The 21,443-nt window shown below is 46.9% G+C and overlaps 1 protein-coding gene and 1 long non-coding RNA gene across 2 annotated transcripts in view; one reads left to right on the top strand and one right to left on the bottom strand.

Annotated features, from left to right (window-relative positions):
* Positions 1-6,634, top strand: part of LOC123522096 — a 166,793-nt gene extending 160,159 nt beyond the window's left edge. The window contains exons 4-5 of the long non-coding RNA XR_006680398.1: positions 5,877-5,960; positions 6,586-6,634. This is a non-coding gene — a long non-coding RNA (uncharacterized LOC123522096). The remainder of the gene's footprint in view (positions 1-5,876; positions 5,961-6,585) is intronic.
* Positions 1-21,443, bottom strand: part of ZFHX3 (zinc finger homeobox 3) — a 159,267-nt gene that overhangs the window by 28,568 nt on the left and 109,256 nt on the right. The window contains exon 4 of the mRNA XM_045293664.1: positions 6,538-6,645. Within this exon, the coding sequence (XP_045149599.1) occupies positions 6,538-6,645 (108 nt within the window). The remainder of the gene's footprint in view (positions 1-6,537; positions 6,646-21,443) is intronic.

The following is a 21,443-nucleotide window of genomic DNA, read 5'->3' as shown; positions in this document are numbered from 1 at the left end:
GTGCAGGCCTATCTATGCTTACCACATTGAGGCCACCTCGCAATTTACTTTCACAAGACCCTGCCTTCCCTCTACTGATGTTGTGAGGACCACTGTGTGTGAGCCCACTGTTGCAGTTGGTGTCTGCGTCCGTCCCTCTCCTTGAGAGTCTTCCCCCCCTTTTTTTCTGCTGACCCTCCACCAAGCATGATGTCACTCTCCTGGGACTAACCGCTCACGATAACATCTTTGCTCGTAAGGACCAGTCTGTCCGCATTTTTTCCAAGGCAGCCCGGTTTGTTCTTTTGGCAGTCTACAGCACCGTAAGGATTGTCGGTGTTTTCCCAGCCCCCTCACTCAGAGGCCGGCCTTCTTCCCTGTCCAGCTGTCACATGCACAAGAGGCATTGACAATACCATAGGCTGGGTCTGACGTGCTTTAACCCTGCAAGGTAGCGTCTTTGCTTTTTAACATTTTAAAGAAGTTTTTTTGTTGCAAACTTGCCTAATGCAATGTCTTTTGATTTTTTTGACTTTAAACTACAGAGGATCTTCTTGTTCTATGTATATGTTCTTCAAGAGCACAATGTAGCGCACAAAGAATTCGATGTCTTTGTAATATTGTCCATGATTTGATGTGACTTACACAAATACCAAAGCATAGTCAATACAGCCCAAGTACACATCTTTCTGGTATTCTCTGCCTTCACCCAAGAACCATTTGACATGAGCATTGACATACATCCCTCATTCCACATTCTCTCTTTAATTAACCTTAGCATAATTTTGCTTTTGTGACATATTAATGATGTTTGATAACGTCTACATTCTGTTGAATCACCCGTCTTTGGAATGGGCGCACATGTGAATCTCTTCCAGTAACTTCTGCCTTGCAAATCTCTTGGCAAGGACAAGTGATCGTTTCCAGTGTTGCAGCCTTTTGTTGAAACATCTCAATCGGCACTTCATCATTTCCTGGAGCTCTGTTTATTGCCAATGCTTTCAATGCAGCTTAGATGAGATCCCTTCAATCATTTTTTGATCCTGTGCTACCTCCTGAAATAGCCGAATGTCAACTGTTTATTTTTGATACAGTGACTGTGTGGTTGTCCATCTTTTTATGCTTTCTGCTTCATTCCATGGTTTTCCCACAGAACCCTTCGATACTGCAACTGATGGCTTACGTTTTTTCTTTGGTTCTTTCAGCTTGAGAAATGCTGTCCACCCCACCCCCATTTTTGGTTTTCTACTTCCAAATCTTTGCACATTTCATAATTTTTTTACTTTGTGTCTTTGAGCCACCTTTGAACTCTTCAGTTCAGGTCTTTTACTTCCAGTTGTAGGGACTCTGCATTCAGAAGCTCTAGTTAGTTCATAACATCTAGTCAACGGCTGTCACCATGAGCCCACCTCATGTCAGGAACCCGAGTCAGCCTACTCCCTGTAAGGTATCCTGTTTCACTTTGCTTCACTCCATGACTGTGTTGGGTTCAACTTAGAGAAAAGTAGAGTGAGAAGGAGCCAGAAGAGAGGAAGCAAGCCCACAGGTGCACAATGGAGGTCAGACAAAGGAGTTAACATGGGTCGTTCGGAGATCATACCAAAGTTACAAAGAAGCCTATCTAATTCCTGTCAAAAGTAATTAGGTTAAATGAGCTGTGGTGGTATAGTGGGTTAAGCATTGCTCTGCTAACTGTAAAGCCAGCAGTTTGAAATTACCAGCAGCTCTGAGGGTGAAAAATGAGACTTTCTCTTCTTGTAAAGATTTATAACCTTGGAAACCAAACGGGGGTCAGTTCTACCCTGTCCTATAGGGTTGCTATGAGTCAGAATCAACCAGATGGCAGTGAGCTTAAGCTATATAATTAGCTAGGGTCTCTTGAGCCCCAAAACAGACCCTAAAGAGATTTGAATACAACAATATTCTTCCAGTATCTTCTCCATTGAGTAAGTAAAGTTTGGATAGTAAACACAAAATATGGGTCTGTGTCTAGCATGGTGAGAGGCATATCACTCACTTCTCAGCAACCTTGTGAATCCACTCTCCCCTGGAGGTTGGAAGCACAGAGAAATACCTCCTCTTGGTATTGTGCTAGGGGAATCTCCTAGCCTCTAGGCTCAACTTCACTACAGGTATTCAAAGGCATGAGACAAACAGGAAGGTAGCTGTGGGCTTCCCTTCAGGGCTCCTTAGGAACTGATGTTTCCACAAGCTGTATTCCTAGGGCCACGTTTTCTTTACCCTTTGCTAAGTAAGAAAACACAGTGCCATGCTAGCCATACCTGTCTGCTCTTGTATCAATGAATTAGCAACCTCTCGCAGGGCTTGGGGGAGGCTGAGGAGAGACCACGCATATAAGGCCTTATCATAATGTCTCCCGCAAGGGAGAGCTCAAGCATTTGCTGTTGTGGTTTCTGATTTAGAAATAATATTAAGAACTACCATGTGGAGCTACGTGATAACAACAAAGTGAGGAGGCAAGTCCTCATTAAGATCATTTTACTGGGGGCTCTTCATCAATTGTATCAGGCATATTTGTACATATGTTGCCTATCATTCTTTTCTAGACATTTACTTTCTATTGTGCCCTTGGTATCAGCTCCTCTCTTTTCCCCCTCCCTCCCCCCAAAGTCCTTTTTTACTGTACCAATCTGCAAAGATGAAAGAATAGCTTGGACTATATGTAAACTGCTCATGGCCATGCTGATTTTACCCAATGAGTGTGACACAGTGAAAAATGTACTGAGCACTCCCGTAGGTGATGAGGGTTTGGAACTAGACTGAATAACATGAACCTTTGGTTGTTAAACAGAGAGAAACAAGAAAAAGCACCTCAGTGGCAGAGCCAGCCCTTATGTCTACGGCTTTGGAAGGGCCACTGCTTTTCCTAACACATTCTCTGCTTTTGGACTCAAAATTAGCAATTCTCTGTCTCAGTCGATTTGGGGCAGGTTTCTCATACAATGGCACCCCTCTTTATATGAAGCTGTAAACAACGGAGATGTGGGGAGAGGGCCTGGTAATAGATTTCCATCAGGATGTGCCTGACCTGTGTTTTTTCAACCTCACTGATTTGAAAGGCAGTGGGTCTGTAGGAATGATTCATGTGCAAGTGCTATGCACTAGACACTTATGGTAAACAGGTCACATCCAACTGAAATCATGCCTACCAGCACCAAGTCCCATAAACACACTTTTCCCTCACAGTCACCCAGACCTTGGCAGCCCATTAATACCCCCTTTAATAGAACTCTTCCATAGATTCCAATCAGAGACGCTCCACTGAACTAATTGCTGTGTTAGGTGAGTGTCATGGACTTAAAAAAAAAATTAATAAAATACCCCAGGCCATTCCTATAGAAAAAACACTCAAATTCCCTACAGATGTTCATTGTTTAAGAGCATTATCATAGAGTGTCATTTTAAGTTGAGTTTTTTCTCCACCTTTGGTTTTGTTTTTCAAAGCACCAGTAAATCCCAATTAGATTAACTAGACCCAGCCTGGTGCTGTGGCTAGACTCCATGGAAGCTACAGGATTTAAATTACCACCTAGCTATGTATGATTCTTTTCCAAGGACCCCCCCACCTCCCCCTGTTTAGTAGTGATAAAGCATCACATTCATTGTGTAGTACTGAATTTATAGCAATTAATGATTGATTGAGTAATTACTGCAACCATCACTGCTCAGTGACTGATATTGGGGCTCCTCAATCTAGGAGGCACATACTCAGATGTTCTCCATTAAATGAGAACAAGAGACATTTCGCGTTTCCAAAGAGAAAATCACAAAGTTGGATGGTGAAAGGGCTGTGTACAGAGGAAAAGCTTTGCTTCAAAGAACATTCCTGGAACTTCCATTGGCCCACAACAGTGTTTCACATTTGCCTTGAGTAGAGGTGACCTCTCTCAATATTAACCTAGAGTTGGGTCCATGTGCCACCAAGGAATGTGTCACTCCTCCACAATGCACACCTGACGCTCCAAGAGGCCAAGTCTTTCATCAAGGCCATTTTTGCTAGCAGGTGGGCTCTGACTCTACATCTAGAGTCTTCTCCACTTCACCAAACTGACTTCAGGTTAAATGCAAGTCTGTCTTAATAAAAAATGCGTAATCATGGCTGACAACCCCTCATTCTGGACTTGAAATGACTAACATTGCACAATGTCAAGAGTGCAATCACTCATGTAACAGAGATGAGTGCTAAACTGAAATGCTTAGGTTGAAGATTTCTATGCGTAGAGAAGTAGTAGAGCAGCGGTTCTCAACCTGTGGGTCGCGACCCCTTTGGGGGGGGTCAACATGAGGAACTATATGAAAGGGTGGCAGCATTAGGAAGGTTGAGGACCACTGTAGTACAGCTTACAGCTAGGAGCTTGGGATCTGCCCTCTATCAATTAGATTAAGTCAGTATGCAAAATCCACACCTACCTGTACATGGCTTTGGGAAAGTTGCTGGAGCTCTCCAAGACCTGGCTCTTATGTGATACTACTTGTACTTCAAGAATTTAATACTTATGAAGGGTTAGTGGCTTCTGTATTGGACAGGGAATCTCTGTCAACACAGAAAGTTCCACTAGGGAGCCCTTACCTTTAGTAATATTGTATGATGGGGCTTCAACAAGTTCATGGAAAAACGGAATTAAATATAATGGGCATCTCTAAGATTCCCCAATAGAATGACGCTAAGTTCCTGGAAGACAAGGTCTAAAATCTCAAGGAGCTTGTGGTTGGTGGAAGTCTGTCCTCTGCTCTGCACATGGTAGGGACTGAGCCAATGATTGGTGACTATTCATTCTTGCCCAAACCCAAAACTATACTACGCAATCAATAGCTGAGAAAATGACAATGGTGCCGGCCCATTTGAAATATTCATCCGCATCCTGAGCAGCCACTAATCCATGGTACAAATTGAGGAAGCAGCCCCCCCAATCACAATCCAATAGGAACAGCTCAATTTAGGGAGCAAGTGGGATAGATGCAGATGTTTCTATAAAGTAAGGGTCTAAAAGAAAGCTCAGAAGAGGAAAGCCTGTCATCACACACTGTAATGCTTCTGGCTGAAAAGGATTTCCCTCTTTCCCATTGAATCCCTCATATGCTCCTCCTCTCTCTCAAGTTCTCTTCTGGACATAGATTCAGTGTGATCTGAATGAGAGCACGGAGCCTTGGCTGGGCCTCAAGTGTAACAGCACTCAGTGCAAGGACTGGAAATGATCCTTTCCACACAGAATGCAAGAAACAGACGCACAATGTTCCATCCACCAAGTCCTTCACTGTTAGTCCCCTAAAAGCCACATGCTGCCCAGTGACAAGTCTACATCCTAAGTGGATGATGACCCAAGGAGAAACAACTAGTAGGCAGCCTCCTCCTACTGGGCTTATGCTGTGCCGAGCATTGCCCCCAGTGGCCCATGATGTATATACCCTTCTCACAAAAGTCCTGTAGAAGCAGGTGCTAATTGGAATTCCCCATCACAGGATACAGAAAGATTAAGGTCAGGATTTGAAACCAGATCATGAAAACAGAGGACAGATGGCCCAAAAGGTCATCAAGTCTTCCAGCTGGGCGTTTGAAATCGCCTTTTCCTGGCAATGTGCTTTAGTTCTGTCAGCTCCATTTGTTTTACTCTCACTTTATATGACTACAAAACCTGGGAACCTGTACGGCAACGAAGGAGCCATCTCTGACCTCCCAGGGAATCAACACACCACCTCACAGTATGCCTTGGGCACCACTGAGCCCATTCTGAACAGGGCCAGCAGCAGCCCTGGGGAAAACCAACTCAGCACTGTCCTTGTCCCTGTCTCCCGAGAAGCCCTGGTTTCTCAGCCTTCTGTCATTTCCATTGCTCTCCTCTGGCCTCTCTCCAAAACTCTGTGTCTTGTTTGAATAGTGAAGGCCAACACTGGACATGATTTAAGAACAGCCGGGACTGGAAATATGTAACAAAGGCCTGACTGAATACGGACTCCAGAAGGTAAATATTTAAAAGAAGAAAAAATCCATGTAATAATAAAGGCAATAAAAATTAGGCTAATTCCATGAAATCATTTTTGTCATTTGACATATCATTTCCTCTTACCAATGCTATGGTTTCTGGGAGACAGCTCTGTACTAGCAAGTCTTCTTAGAAACTACTTTGCTCCTCCTCAGAACCAAAACCCTAAGATTTTCTTCCTGGTTTCAGCTCCCCTTTCCCTAAAAAAAAAATCCTATCGCATCTTGATAAAATTTCTTGGCTTTTACTAAGAATCCCTTGGCTTGGCTGCATTGCCTTCCTCTGTGCGGAGTCTATGGAGTCTGCAGGACTAGTGGCACCTGTAAGAACCCCTGTCCAGGCCCCAAAAGACCACCCTTCATTGTTGACTCCTTTAGTGAACCCTGAGGCTGTGATGGGAGGGGGGGGGAATCCCTAAGCAAGTTTCATGTGCCAAACCCTGCGCAAGAAACAGCACATACCCTCCTCGTGTGGGTGGCTACCCAATAAAACAGCACAACCTGGAAGAAGGATATAGTAAGGGGACCTCACCCACAAAACAAAAAATGCACAATACCTGTCCACTTGCTCTGGTCTTTCTCGCCTCCACTCTCCTGGTCTTTAGTGAGCTCCTCTGGATCAGCAGCTGTTTCCTGTGGTCCTTCAACATCTTCAATGACTTCTTCTGAAATACAAAGAAAAATAAAAAATGTCAAAGATGAACATTTGAGGTAAGATTTGAGACTCCTGGTCCTACTCCAGAGTTGTCAACCACAAAACTCAGATGCAACTGTTCTTGTTACTTCTCTCAAAAGCTACTTAGCATTTACCGAGCCAGGAGGAACTCTTCTCCCCACTAGCAAGATGAGGCTGTGCCTGCTCTAGACCTGTGACCATTGGGTACTTCTGGGCAGATTCTGAATGTCTTATATTGAGCTTTCTGAATTAAAGGTCAATCCTGTTGAAACATTATACCACCATCTCAACTCCTGAAATCTCTTATATGAAAACAAAACAAAACAAAACAAAAAGTAACCACACATTCTGCTTCTTTGCTTAGGTCCAATCACAGCATTGAAGCTGACCAGACCTATTTGCTGACCCTCATTGGCCTCAGTGTGGAATGAGGCCCTTTTAGATGTTGAGTAAAATAAAGCAAATAAATACAATTACATCTCTCTTGGCCCTTTGAATCATTATTCAAAGTATGCGCTCAGTAAGAAAAGTGAATGAATGAGGCCTGCAAACCCAGGTGGGTTAACACTGAAAGTATTAGGAGACTTTAAAGAGACTTAGAAAGCTTTTAAGACTCCAGCCTTCTCCATTGGGCCTCCACTCAAGTACTCCCTCAATGCAAGAATACTTTGTTCTATTAAACTGGAATCCCATTATGCTCACCTTCCCTACAGGATCACTGAAGACAAAGCAGGTGCATAAGCAAATGTGGTGAAGAAAGCTGATGGTACCTGGCTATCAAAAGATATAATGTCTAGAGTCTTAAACTTGAAGGTAAACAAGCAGCCATCTAGCTCAGAAGCAACAAAGCCCACATGGAAGAAGCACACCAGCCTGTGTCATCACAGGGTGCTGAAGGGATCAGTTATCAAGCATCAAAGAACAAAAAACCTTATCATTGTGAATGAGGGGGAGTGCGGAGTGGGGACCCAAGACCCATCTGTAGGCAACTGGACATCCCCTTAACAGAAGGGTAGCGGGGAGGAGACGAGCCCGTTAGGATGCAGTGTAGCAATGATGAAACATACAACTTTCCACTAGTTCTTAAATGCTCCCCCCGCCCTCCCCCGGATGTACACTGGTACAGATAGGAACTGGAAACACAGGGAATCCAGGACAGATGATTCCTTCAGTACCAGCGGCGAGAGTGGCGTTTCCGGGAGGGTTAGAGGAAAGGTGGGGTAGAGAGGGGGAACCGATTACAGGGATCTACATATAACCTCCTCCCTGGGAGATGGACAACAGAAAAGTGGATGACGGGATACGTCGGACAGTGTAAGATATGACAAGATAATTTATAAATTATCCAGGGTTCATGAGGGAGGGGGAGAAATGAGCTGATGCCAGGGGCTTACATGGAGAGTAAATGTTTTGAGAATGATGAAGGTAACGAATGTCCAAATGTGCTTTATACAATTGACGTATGTATGGATTGTGATAAGAGTTGTATGAGCCCCCAATAAAATGATTTTTTAAAAAACCTCCAGTCTTCCCAAGTGCAATCATCAAAACAATCAATTTCAGAACATTTTCTTCTCATACTCGTTAGCTCCCCATCCTTCCCTGCCATGCCCCTAGGTAATCCAGTTACTGTTTCTATAGATTTACCTATCCTGGATTTCATATACCAGAAGATCATACAAACAAGAAAAAAAATGGCTAATAATGATGAGACAAAATAGAGAAAAATGTTCATAGAAAAGAATGCAGAAAATATTAAAAACTTAAACTCTAAAATAAGTCAAAGGAGAAATCAAATGATAAGGTATTATATTTTAACCTAACTACATCTGCCATTGTAGCCAGGCTGTTGGCATCCCCGGGATTCACCAGAGGCTTAATCCATGTAGGGATCCTGCAAATGGCTTTGGGGCTTCTACTGTCACCCATAGTGCCTCTGCCAACTTGGTGATCACAATATAAGCTCTGATACCATTCCCTCCAAGTTTAGATTTAATTATTTATAATCTTTTGTTTACAGGCTGCTCTGCCTTTCTTTATGTAGATGGCTGCTTGCTTGAAGACAAACTTTTAACACTCCAGATGCTACTCTTTCTGAGAGCTGGGCACCATCTGGTTTCTTTACCATACTCTGCTATAGCACCCACATCTTCAGTGATATCTTCATGGGGGTGAATATGAAGTAGGGCCATGTCATAAGAACTCAATTGTTCTTTGGGGGCTAGAATTAAGGTAAGCCCCCAAATCCACTTCTATTACCTGTCAAACCTATTTCCCCCCCTCACTTTAAGCAATTTTAGTGATTTTAAGATGTCATATACCTTTCAATCCTCTAGAAATAGCCTTTAAATTTTATCTCACAAACAAAGAGAATGGGAAGTAAAGCAAATTGACTCATCATAAGAGCTTCTAAAGGAAGAAATTTCTACACTCAGTCGGGTTTTCCTAGTTCTCACTGAACAGGTTGAACCAGAAAGAGAACATTCTTTCTTCATTGCCAACAGTAAGAAGTCTAGGACACAGTATGGGGAAGACATGGGAAAAACAAAGTTCTGCTTATCTTCATCTCCAACCAAGACGGTGCCACATGCAGTTTCCATGCCTCGTTTTTTGGTCCTATTACATTGTACAATTAACATCAAGTCTCCCCCCGCCCTAAGTCCAAACAAAGAAAAACCAGGCATCTCTGACTTGGAGTCTATCAAGTGTGCAGTCCCAAGTTAACACTTGGTAAAAAAAACAAGTTCTACATCCCCTTCCCCAGGGGGATGAACAACAGATGTGGGTGAACGGAGACAGTGGTTAGTGTGAGATATAAAAATAATAATAATTTATAATAAATATATCAAGGGGTCACCAGGTTGGGGGGGTAGGAAAAAAGAGGAGGAGCTGATACCAAGCGCTCAAATAGAAAGTAAATGTTTAGAAACTAATAATGGCAACATATGTATGGGTTGCTATAAGAGCTGTGAGAGTCCCTAATACAATGATTTAAAACAAAACAAGGTATGAGGACCACCTTAATTATGTTTGCGCAAAATGTTCGCTGCACATTTCTTGGCTTTGGATGAAATTGTTCAAAATTGTAATGATAAAATCCCCTCTGAATGGAGATCCCAAGACTCAGTCACAGTCCACATTATTAAATTGGGCCTATCCAAGTTAGCTAGATCTCTTAAAATATACTCATTTGCCCCAACTCATGCTATATGCAAATACATGTAGTATTACTACATTAATCAAAATGAATCGAGGAGATTGCTCAGTGACACACACACACACACACACACACACACACACACACCTTGGGTGGAGACAGTGATATAGAGGCCTCCACAGAGAGGAGACAGTAACGTGCACAAAAACTAGAGCAAAACCTCAACGCAGCAAAAGGGCCTGCGCTGTGTGACCGTGCAGGCACCTGGAGCCCTCGCTCTCACTAAGCCCTCCTGGGCCTTTGCTTTTTTCCTCCCCTGTCACTCAACAAATCCGGACAAAAGTTGCAGAGAGGCCAGGTGGAAGAGGCTAGCAAAAAAAGCCCCTACTACTGTGTCTCTCCCTTGCCGCCGTGCCCCCCCACCCCCCAGATTTAAGGGGCCCTGATGGTATAGGGGGTTACACACTGGATTGCTAACTGCAATGTCAGCAGTTCGAACCGACCAGCCAAGCTACAGGATTGTCTGCCTTAGAAACCTAAAGGGGCAGTACTACTCTGTCCTAAAGGTTTGCTATTGAGTCAGAATTAACCTGATGGCACTGAATTTTTTTCTTTAAGACTTCACCAATTAAGCTCTCTTTCCATTCTTAAACTTAATCGTTCTGGTGGAAGAAAAATAATTGACATGCCAACTTCCTTTATAAGCAGAATTATGTACTCAACCCCAGCTTAAAACCAAGAGCTATACAGTACTGCCAAGCCGGCACTTTCCCGCAGTTCCACCGATGACCTACAGGTGTCGCCCTCTGCGTGGCAAGGCCTGGAAAGGGCAGCTGCAGAAGGCAGACACAAGTGTCTGGGCTGCCTAACCTGAGCATGTGGAAATAATATGTGTCTTCAAGTGAACTGTCTGGTTCTGGGGAAATAAAATAGGACATTAGCAGTTACACCATCTGCCTTTATACCATCACCATCAACAACAAGAGGAAAAAGAACTCTTTGAAATGGGTGAAAGCCCAGGCTGACAGTAACTGGAAAACTGTGAGCTCTGAATACCAATAAAGGTAGAGAGAAACAATTATAAACCAAGGATACAAACTGCACAATCACCTGGGTGGCCCAGGCTCAGGCTCACGATGCTTTGCAGGAAGGGTGTGTTTTATTGGTCCTCAACGCATAAAGCAAACCAACTCACCAAGACCCAAGGGCTCCCTCCCCTACATGTGGGGTCGGGAGTGAAAGGGTGTGATGGCGTTCAGTGCCAACTCCACACACGGTGCTATCAGAGCACCTTTCCAGCCGGAGGCCTTAGAGAAATGGGCATCTTGGTCAGCCACAGGCACTAACTAGTAGGAGGGCTTTCCCACAGATCATGGATTGCCGTTCCCCTGCGAGAAGTCAGTGGCAACTGGCCGAGGTCACTAGAGAAGCCTGTAGTATCACCTACCGGCAGATGGTCGGACAAAGATCAGTTCGACTTGAAAGATCCTGTCTTTCACTCAAAGCTTTGCCTCGCTAGGACACAACAACAAGCCACATGCCACTTTCAAGACTGAAATAGACAAACCTAAATGACTGCCCCCCTCAAGTCATTTAACAGTATTTCAGCGGACACCAGTAATGCTTTGACCCAGCCAGGCCCTAGATAAACTAGAGGTTGTCTCCTCTGTACCTGCCCACCATGCTTCCTGGCAAGAGCTAGCAGGCCCAGAGCACCTAGTTGCAGACACGAACAATATTGTAAATGTAAAGAAAGCTGCTGCCTTGTGCACGTCCAAATGCTGCAGTGATAAGTGCTATGATCTAGAGAGTTCTCACCATAAAATTAAAAAGAATAAAGATGCTGGAGAAGGTGCCATCAGTGTCCTGTAGGAGTCCACTTAAGGGTTACATCACCCTACAATAGCCCTCAAGCTGCAGACTTGCTGCTAATTGGGCCAGTTTTCATGTTCAATGGAAAGGGAAGTAGAAGGAAACTGTCAGTAACTGTGGGGCCTTCTTGGCCTTCCTTCTGCCTTCCACATCCAGGTACAAAGGTGACTGAAGGCCTTGTAAAAATCTATGTCCATCACCACCTCCTTTTTATAGCCACTTCTCCCAGCCAGCATTTGGTAAACTCGAGCTAGACCTCTGTCACTCATGACCATGGCTGAGAGCAATGCACTCAGGTGCAGGGGTTTCTGTGGATAAACACGGTCTCAGAGGAAAAGGCTCTGGGGACAGACAGCTTAGGCCTTCTGGACACCAATACCACAGTCCCAGAAAACATCCCTTTCCAGCAAGGTAGTTTCGCTGACCACAAATGCCAATCGTTCTCTCGACACATCTGAAAACCTCATGTCCTGGCAACACTGACAAGGTGACTCCCTGATCTGTGGTGAGGTCTGTTCCCAAAGGAGGTGCTTGTGCCAAGTGAGAATTTGTAACATTTGTTGTATGAACAGCACAGAAACCGGTTCGTGAAGGGACCACCAGGCAGAAGCCAGAAAAGACCGGGGCCGTTATAGTCAGCACACTGCACCATTGCACACAGCCCACTGCTCCCTGAGAAAACGCTCCTGGCTCTTCAGACCACACGGTGTGACTGCAGGAGTACAACCCCACCAAGTGATGACCGAGCCAATCAACAAATGAGAGACTCCCTCTGTTCCGAGCTTCACCAGATGATGAAGATTCATTTAGATCTCCCTCAAACCTGCCAGAGGCCCAGAGCACCTCTGTCACAGTGTGACAGAAACTGGAAAATTCTCCCAAGAATCAGGCTGTCTGTCCCCGTGGCTCTCTCAATCTGGTTAGTTAAATAATGCCCCACCCCGTGATCCGGGAAGAACGAAAAAAAAAAAAAAATTGGGGGCATGGGGAGGGCAGTGCTTACAGGGGGGTGCAAGAAGGTGCCTCTGCCTGCCGGCAGGCTCAAGAACTGAGAAACATTAGCTGTCATGAACCACAATCAAATCAGGTTTGAAATATTTAGCAGTGGCTTGGAAAATGCACTGGTGCAGCCCTGACAGGCGAGATGTGTACAGACACCCACTCTCCATTATAATGGAAATATCAGGCCTGTTCTGAATATGTATAACCTAGAAAAATGTATTGATCTTTCATTCGGCATTTTAAAAAATGAAATAGCCTGCAGCTGTCAAAAGCCTTTTGTTAAAAGCTCATCTTTCCTGGAATGAGGTTTACCAGAAACAAGTTTTAATTGTCTGTAGGACCTCTTCATTGAAAAACAAAATAACCAATCTGCTTACTTTGAGATAGGGTTAAGGCTTTTCCTCTTTCCATTTTCACCCTCATTAACTAAGGATGACCACTGGTGCAGGGAGATGCAGCCAGCAGGACTGACACCCAGGATGGCGGCCTAAGTGGTGATGGCTGGGCTCCCTGTGGTTGGGGGAGGAAGGACTGGGTTTTGCCTGCCTTATTACTCCTGTAGCTCTTGTGGAGGGACGGGTCTCGGGGCCTGGCAGATGCTAACTGCCGACACTCTCCTTCCCTGAACATCAGTCCCAAATTGGTTGTCGGTCCTCTTTATGCCTTGGTTGGCAGAAATGGAAAATGGAGCCGAAAATTCTTGTGTGTCCAGTCCTAACATGTGGGGTACTCTTCCGGGGCAATGAATATTATACAGAATGTAGACAATTGGACATCCCGTCAAAGAAGGGTCATAAGGAAGAGACGAGCCAGTCAGGGTGCAGTATAGCACGACTTTCCTCGAGTTCTTTAATGCTTCCTCCCCACCACTATCATGACCCCAATTCAACTTACAAATCCAGCTAGACCAGAACATGTACAAATCCAGCTAGACCAGAGCATGTACAAATCCAGCTAGACCAGAACATGTACACAGGTACAGATAAGAGCTGGAAACACAGGAAATCAAGGATCGACAAACAACCTCTCAGGATCAATAATGAGAGTAGTAATACCAGGAGGGTACGGGGGAAGGTAGGGTAGAAAGGGGGAACCAATCATAATGATCTACATATAACCCCCTCCCAGGAGGACGGACAACAGAAAAGTGGGTAAAGGGATATATCGGTCATTGTAAGACATGAAAAAATAATAATTTATAAATGATCAAGGGTTCATGAGGGAGGGGGGATGAGGAGCTGACATCAAGGGCTCAAGTAGAAAGAAAATGTTTTGAGAATGATGATTGGAACATATGTACAAATGTGCTTGACACCATGATGTAGGTATGTATGGATTGTGGTAAGAGCTGTATGAGCCCCCAATAAAATGATTAATATATATATATTAATGTATATGGATACTTTTGTTTTTCCCTCCCTTCAAAATACAGACCAAGTCCCACGATATAAAAGATGATTGCCAAGGCCTCAACCACTATTTAAAATAAACCCACCAAGTGAAAGTTCTGCCACAGTCAAAACTCACACCAGGACGTGGTCTGCCCTGTAGATGGAGAGGCAATGGTGTTGCTCCCAGCCCTCTGCTTCCAGACCTCTTCCCTCTCCAAGCCAGGGAGGAAAGCAAGGGGTGGCTCTGGTGGGTGTGCCGCAACGTTGGTCTTCCTCCATGACTTTTTGGCAAGTGGAATCTCCCCGGCATGGCGGGCACAGGTCTGGTCTGCAGTGACTCACCACATGCCCTGTGCCACAGCCTAGCTGCACAGTGCAACCCAGGTCCAGAGCCCAGTAAGCCACCTGGCAACATCCCCCCACTCCACTCCCCTGTCGTCCTCTCTCCCAACCTGGTTGGAAACTGCTGAGAGGGGTAGAGCAATCAGGGTCGCTGGCTGAAGACAGCCCAGCTCCAGGCGGCTTCCATAGCGTCACAGTGGGTCTATGAACTGCAACTGCGGCTCCCTCCCCTCAGCACACCTTACACACACACACACACACACACACACACACACACACACACACACACGAGCGTCTACCCAAAGGTCCTTGCGTGAGTGATCAGCTGAATGTATTTGCTTTAAACACAGTTTGAAAACTTTGTTCCATTCCCCCCTCTTAACACGGTAAGGATTAACTGAGGCAAATTTCAAAGCAAAGAGGGAGGGCAGGTCTGGGTCCTAAACTCGCACAGATGGCTGGAATGCCATGAGCCGACACTGTCCTGATCCAGGTAGGAAACCTGAAGGGGGGAGGAGCGGGTGGATGTGAGGAGGTGTTGTTGTTGCAGGAAATGGCTCTGCAGCTGGAGCACTCATGTGTTCAGCACAAATGTAATGTTGCCCAGCTTCTGGGATACCGTGTGTCATTGCTTCCCAAATGGACGTCATCCTCCAGTGCTTACAGAGAGCCCGAGGCAGTCAGTGACAGGCCAGCTGGCTTCCTGCTGGCCCCACCTCCTTGGTGCTCCTCAAGCCTGGTGCAGGGGGCAGGGGGAGAGACTGAGTCCGGGAAAGGCAGAGGGAGGCCTCAGCCAGGAATGCTGCGGTCTAGCCATTGTCTGTGTTTACACTCATCTACAACTGAGCCAGGTCACCTGCCAAGGACCCGTCTCCAGGCGGTTGTGAAGCCCAGTGCTCTTACAGGTAAGGCCCTACCCTGGTTGCGGAAACAGAAAAAGGCCAAACTGCCTTCTTAGATATATATATGACAGCTCTGAAAAGCTTTCATTCCTTGAAAAGCAACAAAGTCGAGGGCAGAAAAGGAATTGGGGGCTAGGGAAAGCAAACACAGGTCCTTCCACCACAAGAATTCCTCTCCCCACCAGGCTTCTTCACCACAGGCACCTGGGGCCCAGAGAGGCCAAGGACAGCAACCCCGGAAGAACCCAGGTCCCCACCATTCCCCCACTCCACCCCTCAACTCTAGCCTTTTGGCATCAGGCAGAAAGAATCAAGACTCAGAAGGCAACTGCGGGTATTATTAAAAATGACCGATTGGAGAATAGAGACCATTCATGCTTTTGTATATTTGAAGATCTTGTCACTGTTTACAGAAACGAGAAAAATGAGGGCTCTGGCAGAGGGAAGGCTGGGCAGGGCTGCAGCCTCTAGACAGGCCCTTGCTGAGTGTGGCCAGGCTGCCCTTCCACCTGCTCCTCCACACTCCCCTCCAGGAGGGAGCTTGAGGCCCAGAATGGCCCTGGCTTGGGGAGGCCTCCTGGGGACAATTGCCCTGCTGGGCACTGAGCTGTCCTGCTTGATCAACCGGCAGGGAACGCCCAAGCACGATGTGAAAAATGCTGCCATTGTGTGGCCAGGGGTGGGTCCTACCATTTTTCCTCTCCTGGGCATGGCCACCTGGTCATTTGAACAGTTTGTCAAAATGAAGGGGTGAGGGTGGGGGGGTTAAGAGAGGAGAGCAGGGGAGGAGACACCCAGAGCCCATGCGGCCACTGGTTCCATTGATTTATGGCCTTTGCCAGAGCACCTGGGCTGCCTCCTGCTGCAACCCAGAAAGGCTCAAAGCAAGCTCTTGATGACAGAGCAATGCCCGCCCAAAATGTGCCTCTGCCTCGCGGATGGCTCTTCACAGGAAGACAGACACCTGCTACTTCTTCCGTTGGTAAACAACTGGGAAACGTGAGTTCCGTTTGTAAGCAAACAAACGCCGCTCTGACACCATCTCTGAACCTGCCTGCCTGCACAAGCCGCCCAGTAAGGTCGCCGAAGCACGCGGCTCACCTGGTGCTGCAGGGACGCGCACCCTCAGATTTCCAGAGCACCTTTGGTTGCTGCGTTTTTTGTGCACGAGATGGAAAAAGGCAAAATTCCCAAGCATGCTTGCAGCAGAACGAGATGTGATTGTGTTATCATTTATGGGAAATAATCGCAGGCCCATCTTTTCCCACCCCACATTTTCCAGTCCAAACCACCACGAAAAATTACACTTCAGTGTCAGTGCTGCAACTAAGGTGGATTTGCAGGGGTGGGGGTGGGGGTTCCTTTCTTTGGACAAAAACTACCTTCAGTTGTACTTCGCTTGAAATGTGACCTCACAAATGCATTTTGACAAGTTCCTTTCTCTTCTTCACCTTTCTTTCAAACAATTTGCCTGTACAGTTTAACCTCACACCAAACTGGAATGTTCTGGGAAGAAGAGACACGCAAACTAGAAGGTCATTGAAATCAAGAAGGGTTGGTTCCCCCCCCCCCTTCTTCCAGAATTGTTAAAAAACAAAATGGTTGTTGAAAATATAAAAATATAAAATGCCGCGTGTCCCGTGACATTTCCTAGGGAAGTGAGGTACAGAGAAAACTCCGAGGTTGCCTTTGAAGGGCCTTCCTGCATGAAAGGCATATTAACGAATAAACTGTAACAGGCACTTTGTGTAACTCTTAAGTGCTATGAGGGAGAAGGAAAATTCCTTCAGTCTCTCTCTCTTTTTTAGAAATGTCCAAAAGCATGCCAGTAGTTGAATCTAAAGGCTCTGTCTTTTAAGCGTTGGACTTGGTTTACAAGAATTGCCTGGATGTCACCAACGACAGGCAATGGAAGGGCCTCTTTCTAGCGTCTAAGGGCCCGCTGCCTCCTCCGAAGTGATGCGCGGCAGCAGCCCCTCTCGGAGGCACTAACCCTGTGTCCGCTCAGCCTCTTCCCTCCTGCACAGTGTTTTCCTGTCCTAAAAACAGGCTGCAAAGCAACCCACTCCTTTACACAGCCATAAATCTCAAGGTCACAAAAACCAGGCCGAGGTAATGATCATCAAAGCAAGCAATTCCATAAAAGTAAATCCTAGACCTACACCATACCCTCTGATGGTGGGAACTCTCAAAAACAATTAACACCTGAAGCCAAGGATAAAAAGGAGAATCCCCTGAAGGGAGGGAGTCAGAATCTGGGCAGAACGAGCAGCTTAGTGGCCGTTAGCACTTGGGAAAGTTAGGTGTGTAGATTCACACCTACATTTCCACGACGGGGCTGTGGATGTCCAAGTCCTTTGTGCAGGCTGCAACTAGAAATATCAGAAATCCACTGATGAGGTGTCTTCTAAAATCAGGACACACTCCTCCCCCCCAAAGCTTCCATAAGTAGACAGCATTCCTAGTGAAATATGGGCTCCAAGCTAAGAGTAATGGCAGGCCACAAAAAGGTTGGCTACACTCTGTAAGGCCAAGACTGATACCAAGGCTAGGAGTACAGCATAGCAGAGGTGTGGCTGCAGACTCGCCTAAGCAACCGGCACTGGCGGAGAGGTCTTCTCCAGCAACAGCTGTCAACACAGAGAGGAAGCAAGGGCTTGCAAAATAAACAGTGCTTTCATCTATTCTGGGTAAGATTTTATCTTAAAATTTAAAATATAGTATGGAAGAAAGATAGATCAATTTCTGTCTTTAACAGCTTAGCGTCTATGTGTTAGTCTGGGTACTTTAGAGAAATCCACAGAAACTCATATGTATAAGAGAGAGTTTCATATAAAGGGTAGGTGCACATCAAGAAAACATCCCAACCCAGTGCTGCCCAAGCCCACAAGTCCAATATTAACCCATATGTCTGACCAATCCACAAAGTCCTCCTCCATCTCACAAAACACATGTAATGATGCCTACCTACTGCAGGAGGAAAGCTGAATCGGTGAACATATAAGCATCTCAGCGCTGGCAGGGGTCTCCACATGGCTGCTCCAGCACCCAGGGCTGCATCAGGGTAGGTCTACGCGGCTTCTCCTAGGGGATGTCTTGTAGGAAGTGAGCTTTGCCAAATGAAGCAGGGAACTGGCTAAGGCAGCTGCATCCTGGTCCGACCATCACAGGGTCGAGGCTCACTGAGCCATTTATCCCTCTGCTCTTCAATTAACCCCACGTTTATCGGCCAGGTTGGCACAATAACTATCTCACTCAGAATGGACTCAACTACCAACAACTTTTGGTGCAATGTTGGGAAGACTAGGAGAACTTCCAGGACAATGGTAAAGGAAACAGCACACTTTCAGGATTTTCAGTGGCAAGGATGGACACCAGCTAGAAGAGATGAAAGGAGGCAATGGACTAGAAGGTCTGGTTGTGTACACTTCTGCTAAATAGATGTAAAGTGGAGAAATCAGAAATTCCTTTGAGTTTTAGAAAATATAGTAGTAGGGTGGCTCAAACAAGGAGATGGTGTCAAAGTATAAACACAAGTAAAACAGATTTGGGAAAGAGAAATGATGGCTGTTTGTGGAAGGAAACCTAGCCATTTGAGGGTTTTGCCCTTGTCTAGAGAGACTGATGGGAGCTGACCACAAGCATCTGCATTTCACAGACTGGAAGACCAGGACCCAGAGAAGGGTATGGCTCCAACAGTCAGCCAGATCACGCCTTTCTTCAAAGGGGGAGGGGGGAATGAAAATCCCAATGACAGCATGTATCCAATGAAGCAACAGGAGAAGGAAACAATAAGCCATCGAAATGCAGACACTTGGCACCCCGGTTGCTGGGTCGGATGCTGGCTTCTTGGGGCTCTGCTTCAATTCAAGCTGTACTGTGGCGGGCCACAGTCCTCACACCAGCACCACCGGGATTCCCAGCAGTGCTGCACTGAGGCAAAAGCACTCACCAAAAAGCAGCCCCTCCCTATGCACGCCAGTCTGCACACCTAGGCTAGTGATCACCCTTTTTCAGTCCCGGGTGACTTGGTACCCCAAATAAAAGCATCACGTTTCAAGATGGGGCAAGCCACGGCACACACAAGCTCTTGTGCTTTTCTGTCTCACACACTCTTGTCTTGAAGGGGAACCTCAGAAGCATGCCCCTCCCCCTGCCTCAGTGGCTTGGTGCTGGACGTACTCTGGATCCAGAGAGAGAGCTGGGGCGCTGGGGACAGGGACGCTGCCGCAGCCCCACGGCCCAGGACTAGCAGGAGCCAAGTAATTGCTTTTTCCCCTTCCACTAATAAGCTTTTCAGTAGAGGAAGAATTCAGCTTCCTGTAGTCAACAGGCCCTTTTTTTCCCTGCCTCTCCTCGCTCCAAATAATCTAAAGTGACTGCAATTTCAGCCCTGGCTCTCCAGCATTCCGCTGCACCGGCAGAGGTCAGAGGGTGTCAAGTGAGGGCTCTCCATTTCTTTTCTGCTCTGCTTTCATGCCACCCCTGCTTCTGTGTAATGGAGGCAACCTGCCTCCCCAGCCTGGCCATTATGCGCCTCACCAGCTGAAGGCTGTCCAGGGACATTGTGTAAGGCCCAGGAAACACTAGGGCGGGCAGGGGTGGGGGTCTCTGTTGTAAACAGACCAACTTTCGATGTGCTGGTGACTTGGTTTTTAGAAAACGTGCAGCAGAATGTTGGCTTGCCGGCTGAACCCCATGGCTGGCCGGTCCTGTGGCCTTGGGTTTTGCTTTACGCACATGACTTTAGTTCCCAAATTCTCAAGATCTTGCTGTTCACAGCCTGTATTACCTTCCGGTTCCAGGTGACGTCAGCTGCAAATCAACTGCTAGGGGACACTGGGCTTGGCCTCATTTCCCAGACGAGTGAGGGTCAACACAGGCAGTAGGTAAACTGGTCAAGTGAACACAGACCATATAAGCATGGAGAGGGGACCAGGGACTCCAAGGGAGCTCAGGAGTGGTGACATTTCAACACCGATCTGAAGAAGGGAGGGTGAGAGACCTGGGGCCTTCCAAGCCGAGGTAACAGCCAGTGCCAAGGGCCTGAGGTGGCAGCAGGGCTGGCTTGCTGGAGCCGTGGTGCTCTCAGAGAAAAAAGGGGGCAGGGGAGAGGGTTAGGAGATGATCCCAAACCTAGCTTCCTGTAGGTCTGATGGGCCATTGGAGGCCCAGAGGCACTACTGAGGTAAAGTGCGGACAAGGACTAGGTTCGTGTAAAGGTCAATCACAGAAGACCCTGGAGCTGAGCACGCCCTTTGAACCTGGGGTTCCTGTGCTGAGAACCTCCTTGACGGAGAAGAGCAGGGCTGTGGCACTGGAAACAACAGAAGAGGGCGAGAAACCACAGCCGCGCCCAGTGGCAGAGAAAGTGCGCTGGAGCCCGGAACCCGGAGACGAGTGAGGCAGCTGCAGTGGGCCTGCTGACTTGTGGCAGGGGTGCAGAACACCTTTGGGCTGGGGGCTGGCTGGCACAGTGGGGTGCCCTCAAGAAACTGGTGGTACAACGAGAGAACTGCAACACTTGCCCATGCAGGACAGAGGACAGAAAGACCCAGTGATGGACACAGCTAGAAGGGTCTCCTGCCTGCAGACACGCCAAGGTGAAGCAGAGAGTGGACCCGACTGAAGACCGTACTGTTTCCTGAACGAGGTGTCCTTTTGCTTCCAAGTTGATCCTGATCGTGAGCTGCAGCCTGTTCCCAACCAAACTCGCCGCCATCAAGTCGATTCTAACTCACAGGGTTCCTTACAGGACGGAGCACAAAGCCTCATCTTGCTCCCACAGAGCCCCTTACTTCTTCAGTAAACGTCATCAGCACGCGCCCAGTCTGCATGTGACCACTGCAGCAAATGACCAAACCAGCAAAGATGAGAGGGCCGTGGGGACAGTGGCTGGCAGAAAAGATGAAAGCGCTGGAGACTGCAGTGACCTCTTGTCTGCCCTCCATCTCCAAAGAACGGGCTTTGTGCGGGTGGGGGTTCCTAGCCCCCCTGCTGAGGGGGGAGGGAGTCTGACACTAGTAAGTGCTAGGAGCCCAGTTCTACTCTGGCTCTCCACCATGTGTTAGAATCAAGTCTAGAGTAACTGGTGTGTGTGTGTGTGTGTGTGTGTGTGTGT

Source organism: Echinops telfairi, unplaced genomic scaffold, assembly GCF_000313985.2.
Source record: "Echinops telfairi isolate 266 unplaced genomic scaffold, ASM31398v2 ScPeMD7_2291;HRSCAF=2852, whole genome shotgun sequence".
NCBI lineage: Eukaryota > Metazoa > Chordata > Mammalia > Afrosoricida > Tenrecidae > Echinops > Echinops telfairi.
This window is presented reverse-complemented; position numbering and strand designations above follow the sequence as displayed.